Source organism: Artemia franciscana, chromosome 8 (assembly GCF_032884065.1).
Source record: "Artemia franciscana chromosome 8, ASM3288406v1, whole genome shotgun sequence".
NCBI classification, from domain to species: domain Eukaryota; kingdom Metazoa; phylum Arthropoda; class Branchiopoda; order Anostraca; family Artemiidae; genus Artemia; species Artemia franciscana.
In genome coordinates, this window is record NC_088870.1 from 25,967,115 (window position 1) to 25,982,898 (window position 15,784).

Sequence of the window (15,784 nt, forward strand, 5' to 3'; positions counted from 1 at the left end):
CTCATTAATTCAAGATATTTTTCACTTTACTTTTTAAATATTTTAATGTTACAAAAAATTGTATATTATAATTAGTTTTCAGTAAAGTGCAAATAACGTAAATCGGCTTAGAACTTTTACGGTTAGGGAAGGGGCAGTTGCCAGACTCCTGCTTGAAGTTATTTGTGATCATTTAAGTGTGACATGCATATTAGTTTAATAAATGTGGCTGACTATACATTAGAGCCTTAATTTTGAAAAAAATACTTTTCATGCGAACGACCTCACATTCTTATGCATTTAAAGAGTAAAAAATATATATGACAGTATTGCAATGACGTCATACCTTATATGAAAGGTGTTGTATTCAGACAATATTATTCATTAGTAAATAATGTGGCTAGAGGACGACCCGAAAAAAGATGTCAAGCTATTGACCCTTAAGCTTTCTTCAAGATACACATACAATTTTGAATAACAAATTGTAAATATCACGGATCAAGATTTTTTAAATGCCTGGGTTGGGTATATTCCCAAAATCGGTTAGGAACCACTGTTATATGATAACTTGTGTTCGCTTTAAATTTTAACTTGTGTTTTTACTTTTGCTCCTAAAATTGGCTTACATAAAACTAATAAGCCAAAATGAAGATAGATTCTTATCGAGAAAGGCCAAAAAATTTAAAATATTTTCTTAATCAAAGAAAAAGACTATGTCAGTTAAGAACGAACAGAAATTGAATAAAAAAAAAACTTTTCACAAAGGTTCTTCAAAGAAAATTAAAGAGGAACATCTTTCCAAAGACGAGCAGAAATGAAAATAATAATTTAAGCGTAAAACGACCATAAATCATTATCAAGAAGTAAACAGAACCCAAAACGGACAGAAATTAAAAAAATAACCCAGTCAAATTTAAAACGAGCACAAACTACCACAAAGAGGAATTGGGCTAAAGCCCCCTGTGCATTCTAAAGACCAGAACTTAGTTTTCCCTTTGCTGAAAACAATTTTTGTTTTGAGCAATGTAAAATCAGCATTTTAATGCTGATTTTAAGTGTATAAGTTTCATCAAGTTTAGTCTTACCCATCAAAAGTTACGAGCCTGAGAAAATTTGCCTCATTTTAGAAAATAGGGGGAAATACCCCCAAAAGTCATAGAAAATCACACCATCTGATTCAGCATATCAGAGAACCCTATTGTAAAAGTTTCAAGCTCCTATCTACAAAAATGTGGAATTTTGTATTTTTTGCCAGAAGACAGATCACAGATGCGTGTTTATTTTGTTTGTATTTTTTGTGGTTTTTATTTCCAGGGGTGTATCGTATCGACCCACTGGTCCTAGAATGTCGCGAGAGGGATCATTCTAACGGAAACTAAAAGTTCTAGTACCCTTTTTCAGTGACAAAAAATATTGGATCGCACCTAGGCCCCCTTCCGCGCAATATTTTCCCAAAAAGTCACCGTATCAAAATTTGAGACAGCCATTCTATTCAACTTAGTCGAAAACCTATTAACTATGTCTTTGGGTAAGACTTAATCCCCCGCAGTCACCGGGGTGGGGCTGCAATTTACAAACTTTGACCATTATTTACATCTAGTAACGGTTATTATGAAGTGTTCAGACTTTTCAGGGTGACCTTTTCGCGTTAGGGTGGAAGTGGGTCGGGGAGGGGGTTACGTGGGAGGATCGTTCCCTGGAGGAATTTATCGTGAGGGATGAGAATTGCCATGAAGGGGGCGCAGGATTTCCTAGCATTATTAAAAAAAAACAATGAGAAAAAAAATCATCTGGAAGTAATGAGCAGCATTAAAACTTAAAAAGAACATAAAATATTACGTATATAAGGGGGTTCGTCTCCTCCACAATACCTTGCTCTTTACGTTAAAGTATTTTTAGTAATTTCAACTATTTATTCTACGGCCTTTGTGATTCAGGGGTCATTCTTAAAGATTTGGGATAAAATTCAAGCTTTAGAGTAAAGAGCGAAGTATTGACGAGGGGGCAAACCCCCTCATATACATGATAAAAATACAGAAATATAGAAGTTCGTTACGTAAGTTAATTCCTAAGGTACGTATGTTTATTGCTAACAAAAAAGTTCGTACGAAAAATAAAAAATCTAGTTGCATTTTTAAGTAACCAAAAACTGGAGGACAACTAGGCCTCTTCCCCCACCCCGTTTTTTTATCAAAATCGTCCGATCATAACTATGAGAAAGCCATTTAGCAAAAAATAAAATTAATATGCAAATTTGGTTTTGATTGGTCATGTGCGGTGAGTCAAAATCAAAACATGCATTAATTCAAAAACGTTCAGAAATCAAATTAAAAAAAAATGTTTTTTAAGTGCAAGTAAGGAGCGACATTAAAGCTTAAAACGAGCAGAAATTATTCTGTATATGAAAGGGGTTGTCCCCTCTGCAACGCCTTGTTCTTTACGCTAAAGTTTTTTTTTTATTCTTTTAAAAAGTAGAGTTGTGGCAAAGAATCAAACTTTAGCGTAAAGAGCGGGGTGTTGCGGAGGGTATAACCCCTTTCATATATGGAATAATTTCTGTTCGTTTCAAGTTTTAATGTCGCTCATTACTTGCAGTTAAAAGAAACTTGTTTATTTCTTTATTTAATCTCCATGTGACTCCAGGTTTTGGCTTACTGTTAGACAAAATGTTATAACTAGTTGTGATAATAGTAGTACTTTAGTGCTTCGGATGGGCGGGAATAATATTCAAATAAGTAGTTGGAAATTCTTCATAGCCTCTGGGACTGAGTAGAGGTGAAGGAATGTAGCCATCATTATATTACAGTCTTTAGTATAAAAAAATATTAATCACCCGTTTCTCTCCTCATACTCTGAACGTTTCAACTTAATCCCTTTAACCTTTCCTGAAGTGCCACATATACACCCTTTTGGCAACTTTGAATGCATAAAGTGTCTTTATTTGTAGTTTTAACTTCCCACTCAACATGCCCTGGCGGTTTTAGCTTAATATTCTTAGCTATTTCTGATAAATTGCGGGCATGCCCTTTTGACAAAATATTCGAATTGTGTCTTGATTTAGTTCCACTTTGTGCCCTGAAGTTTCGATGTAATGCCCTCAGTTTTTTCCTGAGACAATGCACCAACGCCCTTTTAACAATCTGAATATGCAGAGCTTGGTTTCGATTGACTTTTATGGCACTTGCCCGTCGGCCAAGTACCATATAGCGATCGCAATTTCTTTCCGTCGGTCTGTTGGTCCCGGTTTTGCTAGTTCGGGCACTTTCAGATAACCTAGGACGATGAAAGTTGGCATGCATATCAGGGACCGGACCAGATTAAATTAGAGATAGTCGCTTCCCCAATTCGAACATCTGGGGGGGGGGAGTGAAGGAACAGTTAATTTGGAAAAATTAGAAAAAAATAGAAAGAAAAAAAAATAACAACAAACACGCATTATGCTTTATGACAAAACATGCATAATTTTCACATATTTGTAGAGAGGATGTTGAAACCCCTGTAATAGGGTTTTCTTTCATACTGAATTTTATTACAAGATTTTCATAAAGATCGCCGTACTTTTTTGGGGTGTTTCCTGCCTTTCTCCAAAATCAGGCAAATTTTATCGGGCTCAGAACTTTTGATGGGTAACATTAAACTTAATGCATTTTATGTTTTTGGAATCAGCATAAAGAGCCAATTCTTTCGATGTATTTATTTTTTTTTTTTATCAAATCCCCTTATTTATAGTTCTGGTGACTATTGGACCGAGTCACTCCTTACTTACATACCACGAACTGTTTGGTAGATGTAAGAATAAACAATTGACTAACTGCTTTCCCTTGCTTTACTACGATAATTGAAGAAAGGATGGTATTTTTGAATAGAAACACTTTTTTCTCCTTTTAAACATTCTTAGGAAAGTGTCCGTGCAGAAACGCTGTTTCGCCTTTTATTGAACTTTTGAAAGGATTATAGAACTGATATAGGAAGAGAAAGGTATTTTGTATTGTCATTGATTGAATTTTTCTATTATCCGATTTCTTGATTGAAAATGTTGAGTTCAGATATGTACGGTGGAATATTAATAGAAATTGAATGCCAATATAGCTTTCTCCTTCTTAAATAGATGGCTGAAAAAGCGAAAAAAAATATTTAAAAGATTCCTCCTTGTGCTGTGGAACAACACGACCGTTTTCGCTGCTTTTTTCTTTTTGACCATTGATCTGGGGCTCTGAAGTGATCGGGAAACGGGACTAAAACATTTCGGTCAAGCTTCTAAAATTTCCAGTATTTTTCCAAAAACAAAGCCGTCATTTCATCATGTTGTACATGGTATCGGAACAAAATGTATGTGTACGAATAGGAAAAACTCCTTTGTGTGTAATAAGGGACATTTTCAAAAAAAAATCTCTTTTTGCCCTTTGAGATCAGAGTCCTGGGGAATCCCCCGCAACTTCCCAGGGGTGACTGCTACCCCCCCCCCCCCGAATTACTACATTTTTACCATTTTAGAGTTAGCAATTGGCCTTATTCGAATCCCATCTCGCTTTTCCGTTTCTATCATCAGGTTAATGGTTTTCAAAAATTTTCATAAATTTTTGCCATAAGGTGTCTGTTAATATTAGCGTGTTCTTGCGTCAGAAAAATTTGTTTCAACAATTACTGAAAGTAAATATGACATTGAATACAAGATTCAGTGCTAACTATCTAGCTAGAAACATCAAGTACAAAATAACCTAATGGCTCGTCCTTTTTTTAGTTAAGGTAGAGTGGAATCGGCCTCTGTATAGTTTCCTATTTCGACTCCTTTTTTTATTTTTTGTTAAAAGTCACTTGCCTTGCAGGTTTCAAGGATTTAGCCCAGTCATATTTAAGCAAATTTAAGTGGGGAAAAACCTTTATCACTTTGAATTTTGAATTGCTGGAAAAGTACTCCAGTTCCTCGTCCAGTGAAGAAATCCTTAGAATTCAAAACGAATACTTGGCTGAAGCCGAAGAGGAAAAATTACACAGAGGTTAGTGGCTATGCTTTAATTTTTCCAATATTTTTGTTTTTGCAGAAGATTCTTAATATTTCAGCTACTAAATGTGAAAATTCGTCTATTAGGAAACTTAGATATGACCATAGTGGATTGAACACGACGAGTCAAAACTACTTCAAGTGTGCTACCAAAGAGTACTTTTTTTATGATTGGTTTTAAATTGGTCGGATGATTACCAAGCGCCAACTCCCCTTTTCCGGCCTCTAGATGATAGCGTAGTAAATGAGTTTTTGAAATATGATGGTTACGAAATTTAAGATATTAACAATTGTGAATACGATTTTTGAATAAGGGTTGTGCCTGGTTGTTTTATGAAAATTTTACTCAAACCTCTTTGTAAGAAAGTTAAAAAGAGGAAATAGTCTATAAAAAAACGGGAATATATTATCATTGGCTTTCAAATGAACCTTCAAACCAAAGGACACACCAGTGATACACTTACTAAAGTACTATTTTTTGGTTTCTAGGGAGAGGGCCCTCGTGGGGCCCCCATGTTATACCCCTGTTCAGATCTAGGGATAGCCTTACCCAGAACCTCTCCATGATCGGTACTGATCTCTAAGAAGCAGTCACGCTTGCGCAGGACCTTTCAGAATGGAGGCGAAGAGTCGCATCTCTTTCTACGCTGGACCACCAGGAGGAGTTTTTAGTCAAGTTAAGTCACAGGGGAGGGAAAACCTCCGGCTTAGAGTTTTCTAAGTTTTGAAACTGGTTTACAGTTTTAGGAGGAAGCCATCTCAAACCTATCACAAAAGACAGGTTCGCTTAAGCTTTCAACCCAAATCACGGAGAAATCTTCGCAAATTTACCGTACCAAGATAATACTATAGTCTGCGACACTGAAGATTATATATAATGATCCACTGGTTCCACTTTTCCATTTGAAAAATCATTTGAACATTTACTTTTTCTTTCAGCTCTTTCAACTCCATAGTGTTTACTTCAGCCCGGGGTGGTTCTACTCCTCTATTCCCGATTCTTATGATAATTGGACTGTCGGCCCAACAAATGGCCTCAGTTTCTACTCATAAAGCTGAAATTTTCTAGTTTTAAATGACAAATTCATAAGCTTGCTGTTCAATATGAATAAATTTCCTTGAAAATTTCTTGTAGAGATTGAAAAAAAAAATCATGTCGCGCATGAATGCTTTGGAGTTTGAACTGTGGCAATCTAGGCAGCAAACCAAGCATGGTTGTTTCGTTGTCATTCTTGTTGCAGCTAAAATTTTGGGGTGCAGGATGGTGCAGAGCATACAAACCACTCTTACCAAATTTGAATGTAATGTTTTCCTGGTTATGCTTAATCACAAAGCGTATATTGCTTTGCTGAAATCTAAATCATGTTTATGTTTTTAGTGATTGAAGATCTATCAACTTTGTCTTGAATAATTTGTTTTCTTTTTTTTTAAGATCGCACCATAGACCTACCACCTTCGGATTCTGAAAGATCTGAAGATGAGAATGAATGATTTCTTTAATTTTGTTTTCGTTTTGTTTTTGTTTTTTTTTTCAAGAAAAAATCTTGTCTTCTTTGTTTTATCCTAATTTTATTTCATTCAGTATGCAGGTTATGCAATTTTCCAACCTCATTTTTCATAGAAATGTGAATCCGTTTAGGAGTTATTTCGCTACTTAATCGTGTTATAACGGTACGGATCATTATATGCTAGATATCGAAGATACATTTTACTTACACCAAAAACAAGAAGAACAATAGGGAATTTCTCAAGACAGTGGGAAACAAATTAGAATGAATATTTCGGCCTTATGTCCAAGGGCCGTCCTCAGCAATACAAAAATATGTAAGAAGGAACAACTTACAACAGGATAAAATCAATAAAACTAAAATGAAAAATTTTTCAAGACAGTCCCAGCATCCTTACCTCAGCGAAGTTCAACCAGGACTGATAAATAAATTGTGATGAAACGAGGCAATTCATTAAAATGAAAGAGAATGATTTAAAAACACGTTATTAATGCCAGCCTTGCTTTTTTGGCTGCTGATCTCATAGGTCTATTTGTGACAGGTTCTGTGTTAATATCGTTATAAAATTGTTTTTTTTATAATATTTCGTAAGGTCATTTTTAATTAAATTTGTGTATAGAGCATTTAGTGAATATTCTCCCAAGTCCCTATTTAAGGAAATATTATTATTAATCTTAAGTCCGATTTCAATTGCTTCTCGAACTACTTGCTTTATGCCTAGGTCATTGCTAATAATGGCGGATTCTTCAAAAAGTATTTTGTGACTAGAATTTTCAAAAACATGGCTGCTTAAAGCAGAATCAAAAGAAACAGAAGTAATATTAGAATTCAGAGCTTTGGTGATATCATCCTTATTCACTAAATGCTCTATACACAAATTTAATTAAAAATGACCTTACGAAATATTATAAAAAACCAATAGATATTAACACAGAACCTATCACAAATAGACCTATGAGATCAGCAGCCAAAAAAAGCAAGGCTGGCATTAAAAACGTGTTTTTAAATCATTCTCTTTCATTTCAATGAATTGCCTCGTTTCATCACAATTTATTTATCAGTCCTGGTTGAACTTCGCTGAGGTAAGGATGGCGGGACTGTTCTGAAAAAAAAAAAATCATTTTAGTTTTATTGATTTTATCTTGTTGTAAGTTGTTTCTTTTTATATATTTTTGTATTGCTGAGGACGGCCCTTGGACATAGGGTTGAAATATTCATTCTAATTTGTTTCCCATTGTCTTGAGAAATTCCCTATTGTTCTTCTTGTTTTTGGTGTTTGTGATGGAAAGGCAGTTTGGTCTTCGGTGCTATTTACATTTTACTTCATACTGAGTTTAACTGAAATTAGATTCTTATTTCGATTGATTTCCTTAAACTGTTTTAAAAAAAGGAAGGGTATAAAGGCGAAGATGTTACATAATTTAGATACATAATTACATAATATTACGATTAAGCATTACATAAAATATTTCATTTGTACTCTGAAGGTGGTTTGTAATCAGTTTTTTATATTCAGTATTATAATTACTTAACAGCAACAAAGGATTCCACCTTCGTCCTGGTCAAAAGAAAACACGGAAAAGGTAAAATACAGAAGCTGTAGACTTAAAAAGAAAAGTAATCAAGAACAGGCGATAAATAACTTATAAAAAATAGAAAAGAGGCTAAAAGATGCACCTTATTCGCATTCAATAACAATGAACATTTGAAATATATGATCTAGTTTATCATTCTTTTCTTTTTCTTTCCATCGTCGTTTTTTTGGGATAAACACCGTGTCTCAAGCGGAATAATAGTGGTCATACATACACATATGTTTAATAAAAAAAAATTCTGATAAATTTATAGTATATGATAGAAAGGAGATGGAAAAAAGGAAATATACCATTTAATTCTCCTTTCAATGCTCCTCTCAAATATAATAATCAACGCCATTGCAATTGTCTCCAAGCCCATGTCCTTAATAGGGCCAGATGTAGTCCTAGGCTACACAGAAAAACAGGTTTATTTTTGGGGTTTGTATTATTTTCTGTCGTTATTTCTCATCAACTAGCTGATTTGTAATGCCAAATAAAGTCAACTTGAAAAAAAAGCAAAATTTTGCATACATCCCTGAGCAATATCATATCCCATTTTTGAACGGCCCTTCACTGTGCTTTTTCTTCCGTCAGGTATCATATGGAAAAGTACTAAAATACTGTTTTTTTTTTCAAATAGTTTGTAGTAGTCCATTCTAATCAAAGAGTGATTTTTTGGCAATATTGACCGAACTCTAAAAAGAAGAATTTTGACAATAGTGTATCCATCAAAATAATCTATTGTTCATGCTGACTTTAAATACCTAAAAACCACCAATATGCCCGTCAAAAGTTAAGAGCGTAAGAAAATTGATATTATCAAATACGAAATAGAGTTCTAAGTACTTCGTAGAATTTCTTGGTGTCGTTATCTCTTGGCAACCTCAAACGAGATGATAACATTAATAATGTCACTGAGAAAGCAAGTCGATTACTTTGCTTTCTAAAGCTTTTTTCATGTTTTGAATATCTTAACTGCCATACCTTTGATTACGTGCTTCTTTCATAAGACCTACTTTAGAGTAAAGTTATCGTGTTCGGTAATCTGGCCTTGTAAAAAAAAAAAAAAAAAAAAAAAAAAAAAAAAAAAAAAAAAAAAAAAAAAAGTCGAGTCTGTTCAAAAAGGCTCTTGTGATGTCTTTTCTACACGTGTCCCAAATAGGCTGAGACCATCCGCAGAAAGATTTAATAACATCTCTATACTGACTGCAGTATGTTCTCTGATGGGAAGACTAGGTCACTCCTTTCAGTGGTAATCAAACAGTTCATGGTAAGGAACTGTAAGGAGCAACGCAGAGTATTGCTAACCGAAATTTTAAAAAAAGTGTTTAATTATAAAAGGGTCTAATGAAGTTCTTGACTTGTCTTTGAAAAACTTATTTTGTGGATTTTTTTCTTTTAATTAATTTCTGTTCATGTTTTATATTGACTTCGTCTTTTCATGGGAAGAGAAAATAGTATTTTATACCTTTTCTTATTTTTCTATAAGAATGTTCAATTTGGTTTCATACTTCCTCAGGTTGATCACCATTCATCAGGTTAATACCATTCCCAGAAAGGTCTATCTATGCTCTTTGACAACTTGGATATGCTTACATTCTTAGGATTTAATTGTGCTGTAAGAGCAAATATAGTAATAGTAGTAGCCCCGAAAGCAACCATTCACGCAGTGCCTTTTGATATAGTTTTAAAGCAACATTTAGTTTTAATGCATAATGGGCAAGTTATGTAACTCTGGGGGGTTGACTTACCCAATATCCCTAGAGACATAGATATTTGACCGTCCTACTATACTGAACAGAACGGCTGTCTCAAAATTTAGCTTGGATGTAGTTGGAAAATTAATAGACTTTGGAGGAGGGCTGCCTCCCCTCCAATCACTTTCGACTCTTAAAATGGGCACTAAACCTTTTAATTCTCAGTCAAATAGGCTCCTGTAAAAGTTTCATTGATATTGCTAGTTATTATAGAGCGGCGCTGCCTATGATGTTTCTCACTCCCTTTTGAACACCTGCATGTTATATATTTTTTTTTTGTTTCATTGAAACTCCTTCTAAACGTTCCCTGAAAGTTTCACTTTAATACCCTTGTCGCCATTAGTTGCAGTAACTGTAGGGCAGTATTAATAGCATACACATAGTGCCTTTTCGCTAGTTCAAAATCCGCAACAACTTATCCTGAAAGGCCTAATCAAATAATATAATCCATTCTGGAGAAATTACTTTGTCACTCTTTCGACAATCTACATGCTCATAGTTTGTTTTGGTTTAGTTCAACTTCCGCCTAAATGTAATTTGAAAGCTTCACCTGAATACCCTTAGCTAGCATAGTAGCATTAGTAGCAGTTTGTGTATAGCACCTTGGGTTTTCTCAACATCCCCTTCAACACACGCTGAAAGTTTCAGTGTAATACCATCAACCGTTCCTGAAGCATTGCTGATACGCCCTCTTAACAACCTGTGAAGGCATAGTGCTTTCCGGTTTAGTTCAACACAGTTTCAATATTTTGTAAATTTTTCGCCTTAACACCCTTAGCCTTTAGTTGTAATATTAGTAGTACCAGCAGTAATAGTAGTAGTAGAAGTAGTAGTAGCAGTATAATGTTAGGATCTGTGGCTGGCCTTAATGCTTTTTATTGAGCCTATTTTAAAGTCGTATGAGGATTCAGAAATGGTTTCTGTTAGAAATGTCTATGTAAAATAAATCTTAGGCATGAATAACGGCACTTATTATCCTAAAACAGGATGCAACCAGTCGAAATCCTTAATTATTAAAGCAAGCTGTTTGCTTTCTAGGGTTTTGGCTTAATAGCCCACTTAGAAATAAAACTTCGATAGTAAGGATTAGTAGATTAAACATTAAAGGATTGATAAATTGGGGTGGGTGTACCAGTCTGTATTTTTGTTCATTCGTTCTTCCACTCAAAGCACGGTTAAACGAAGGTAAGAAATCAAAAGATCGATTAAACAAGTGATTGCCACTGATTTTGGGTCATGCCCCAACTATACATTTGGAAAATCCTGACCCCTACCCGTGATGTGTAATTTTGCTATTCAAAATTTTACTTGCATTTATCTTAAGGAAGCTTAAAAGGTCCTTAACTTGGCATCGGTTATGAATATGACGTCATTCACATAATTTTTTTTTTTCAAAATGAAGACTCTAAAGCAGTGGTTCCCAACCGGTTTCAGGCCATGCCCCTATGCAACTGAATTTTTTGTTACTGAACCCCTTAGCAACTGAACCCTCGTCAAACTCCACCCCCATTTAACCGAACCGTCGTGCAACTGAACCCTCATGCAACTCAACCTCTGTTTAATTGATCCCTCGTGCAACTGAATCCCGTATAACATAATCCTCGTGCAACTCAACCCCCATTCAACTCAGCCCTTTTTGAACTCACTATTCATACAACTCAACCACATTCAATTCAACTCTCATTCAACTCAACCTCCGTGTAATTCAATCCTTGTGTAATACGTGATTATGTCATTCACATAATTTTTTTTTCAAAATGAAGACTTTAAAGCAGTGGTTCCCAACCGGTTTCAGGCCATGCCTTTATGCAATTGAATTTTTGTGTTACTGAACCCTCATACAAATGAACCCCTTAGCAATTGAGTCCCCATGCAACTGAACCCTCGTTAAACTCCACTCCCATTTAACCGAACCGTCGTGCAACAGAACCCTCATGCAACTCAACCCCTGTTTAATTGATCCCTCGTGCAACTGAATCCCGTATAACATAATCCTCGTGCAACTCAACCCCCATTCAACTCAGCCCTCTCTGAACTCACTATTCGTACAACTCAACCACATTCAGTTCAACTCACATTCAACTCAACCTCCGTGTAATTCAATTCTTGTGTAACTCAGCCTCTCCCCCATTATTTATACCCCCATTCTACTGACCTTCTCAGCATTTCAACCCTCATTTAACTCAGTCCGCATTCATCTCGATCCCCGTTTCACCCAAAAAGTGTTTGGCTCAAACCCCCTTCAAATCAACCATATTCAGGTCAACCCTCCTCAAGTCAGTAAAATAACTAGAAAATGCAATTCAGTCCGTTTTGTTGGAGGTGACAAAAGCTGACTTGAATAAAATGGTTTTTATGGCACTTGGTATTAACCAAGTGACATCTAGCAATCGCAAATTCTGTCGGTCTGTCTGTCAGTCCCGGTTTTGCTACTTTAGTCACTTCCAGGTAAGCTAGGACGATGAAATTTGGCTGGCGTATCAGGGACCGGACCAGATTAAATAAGAAATAGTCGTTTTCCCGATTTGACCATCTGGGGGGTGGGGGGCCTGTTAATTCGGAAGCAATAGAAAAATTGAAGTATTTTTAACTTACGAACTGTTGATCAGATCTTAATGAAATTTGATGTTTGGAAGGATATCGTGTCTTAGAGCTGTTATTTTAAATCCCGATCGGTTCTGGTGACATTGGGGTGGTGGTGGTAGGGGGAAACCTAAAATCCTGGAAAACACTTAGAGTGGAGGGATCGGGTTGAAACTTGGTGGGAAAAATAAACACAAGTCCTAGATACATGATTGACATAACCGGAACGGATCCGCTCTCTTTAGGGTAGTTGGGGGGGGGGGGTTAATTCTGAAAAAATAGAAAAAATGAGGTACTTTTAACTTACGAACGGGTGATCGGATCTCAATGAAATTTTATATTTAGAAGGATATCGTGTCTCAAAGCTCTTATTTTAAATCCCGACCGGATCTGGTGACATTGGGGGGAGTTTGGGGTTGGGGAAACTAAAATAATGGAAAACACATAGATTGGGGGGATCGGGATGAAACTTGGTGGGAAAAATAAGCAGAAGTCTTAGATACGTGATTTACATAATTGGAATGGATCCGCTCTATTGGGGTGGGGGGTAATTCTGAAAAATTAGAAAAAATTACGTATTTTTAACTTACGAAGGAGTGATCGGATATTCATGAAACTTCATATATAGAAGGACCTCGAAACTCAGATCTCTTATTTTAAGTCTCAATCGGATCCAGCGTCATTGGGGGGGGGGCAGTTGGGGGGACCGGAAATCTTAGAAAATACTTAAAGCGGAGAAATCAGGATGAAACTGGATGGAAAGAATAAAAACCTGTCTAAGATACGTGACTGACATAACCGGACCGGATCTGCTCTCTTTGGTGGAGTTGAGGGGGGGGGGTAATTTTGAAAATTGAGGTATTTGCAACTTACGAAAGGGTGACCAGATCTTAATGAAATTTCATATTTAGAAGGATCTTGTGTTTTAAAGCTCTAATTTTAAATTCCGACCAGATCCTGTGACATTGGGGGGAGTTGGAGGGGGAAACCGGAATTCTTGGAAAACGTGAAAATTGGGGCATTTTTATCTTACGAATAGGTGATCGGATCTTAATGAAATATGATATTTAGAAGGAATTCATGTCTCAGAGCTCTTATTTCAAATCCCGAACAGATCTTTTGACATTGAGGGGAGTTGGAGGGGGAAACCTTGGAAAACACTTGGAGTGGAGGAATCAGGACGAACCTTGGTAGATAGAATAAGCAAATGTCATTGATACGTGATTGACGTAACCTTAGTGGATTCACTCTCTTTGGGGGGGGGGGGAGGGGTTCAGTGATTTGGCGAGTTTGGTGCTTCTGGACATGCTAGGACGATGAAAATTGGTAGGCGTGTCAGGGAGCTGCACAAATTGACTTGATAAAGTCGTTTTCCCAGATTCGACCATCTGGGGCGCTAAAGGGAGAGGAAAAATTAGAAAAAATTAGGTGTTTATAACTTACGAGTGGGTGATCGGATCTTAATGAATTTTGATATTTAGAAGGGCATCGTGACTCAGAGCTCTTATTTTAAATTCTGACCGGCATTAAGCATCTGATTTTCCTTTTAAATCAATCTGTTGATTCTTAGAATTTTGTTAAAGCTCATACCATATGAGCTCTTTGCTCTTAGCTCTTCTTGCCTCGTCACAAGTGCCATATGAGCTCTTAGCTCTTGTTGTTTGTTGGTTCATTCTTTTGTGTCTTTTCTTGCATACCGCTTTTATGTATAGCTACTGCCTTCCTCCATCTGAAAAAAGAACAATTTATCTTCCTGTGCTACATATTTGAAAATTAGCAAAGCTTTTCATGCCCAGGGATCGAACACACTTGAAGGTTATGGTTGCAGCAATTGCTGTGCCCTTACAGAGAAGACCCATAGTAGCCAAAATCTCAAAGACGCATCAAAACAAACTATATCACAAGATTAACTCGCCGTTAATGGTGGTTCCGGAGTGATAGCTATTATTTAAATTAATAGTAAAATTTTATTTCAGAAAAAAATTCTGGGAACTTTAAAAATATCTGGAAACACTGATAAGTGTCGGTTTTATTTCTCCAGTGCTGTTAGGGCAGTAGAATATCGCAGGGAGTTGTTTAAAGTTATTTGAAATATAATATTCTGATTTTTCACGCTTTTTTTAATTTCCTTTTTAGAGCACCATCATAAAATACTACAAAATACAAGTTTAGGGGCATTTATGGAGTGTAAAGGCTTGAAATCATAAAAAGTCTACCACTGAAATGGCCATGATCGAAAACGTCCATACGTGTGTTGAAAATCCCCCTCTTGAATACTTCCCTTCCCCGTCACGAAAAAAAAAAGATTTTGAAAAAAACTACCAAGTAAAAAAAAAATTCATCCGAAGAAAATTCTGATTCTTTAATGATTGGAGCTATTTATTTTTATTCCAACGCTAAAATTAATTACGAAAAAAAAATTGTTGGAAATTCCAAATAAGTGCTTGGTACCCGAACGTGTATTCTTCTTTTCTTTATTTTTACTAGAGGGTCATTGTAACATCGTAGGGGCACTGAAATGGATCACCTTCTTAGTTACCCAGATTATATCCATTTCTTGGATTTGTGTTTTATTTCCCCCACCCCATATAAGTGTGTATCAACTGGTGACTGGTTTGATGTCAAATAGCATACTTCTCTCGGAATTTGCAATATTAAAAGACGATTAATTCACTATTCCAACCTAATTACAAGTATAATAATTGATACCGACACAAATATTCTCTTATAATTTTATTTTTCAGCAGAAATTATTAAGCCTGTAAAATATTGATTTCTTACATATACCTCCTAACTTTATTTTTCAAATTCTTTTTGACTTGGTGTATTCCTAGATTAGAGACTACATCCTATTAAAGTTTCAGTTCAACCAGAGTAAAAGCTATTTTTAATCTCAGAGCTGAGGTCTAAATTCAACGCCTCCCCCCTCCCCATTCACACTTTTAAAAATAAATATAATATTTGACCAAGTACGGGGAAAGAAATCAAAATCTAGTCGTTTATGTGGAAACTGGATACATTCCTACTTGTATGGAATAATTAACAACTTTTCCATGTACGAAAATATACACACAAGCAGGATCCTGAAAGAGAAGCGTTTCCATTTCTGCCAATGACAATAATTAGTGGCAATCTGCCGCGGATCTGCCGCTTCTTTGCTTTTGGTCCAAATTAGTTATGGGATTGAATTGCATGGAAGCTCAGTTAAATGGGCTCAGTTACACGTAAACTCCTTTTATACAATAGATAACGTCATTGGAACACCATCATGCTTTTTTGTGCTCTTTAAATGCATCAGAGTTTGACGCCATTCACAAGAAAAAATGGTTGTTGTTTTTCAAAAATAAAGGCTTGAAAGTAAAGTCAGCCAAAGGATGC

General features: G+C 35.8%; 1 protein-coding gene across 6 annotated transcripts in view; it reads left to right on the top strand.

The window, feature by feature from the left end:
- LOC136030212 (18S rRNA aminocarboxypropyltransferase-like) overlaps positions 1-15,784 on the top strand; it is a 128,372-nt gene that overhangs the window by 46,643 nt on the left and 65,945 nt on the right. For 5 of the 6 annotated variants that reach the window (XM_065709012.1, XM_065709014.1, XM_065709013.1 and 2 more), the window contains exon 5: positions 4,806-4,976. In XM_065709012.1, coding sequence (XP_065565084.1) covers positions 4,806-4,976 — 171 coding nt within the window. Of the gene's footprint in view, positions 1-4,805; positions 4,977-6,413; positions 6,538-15,784 lie in introns of those variants that run through there. The other variant, XM_065709011.1, reaches the window with a different exon arrangement.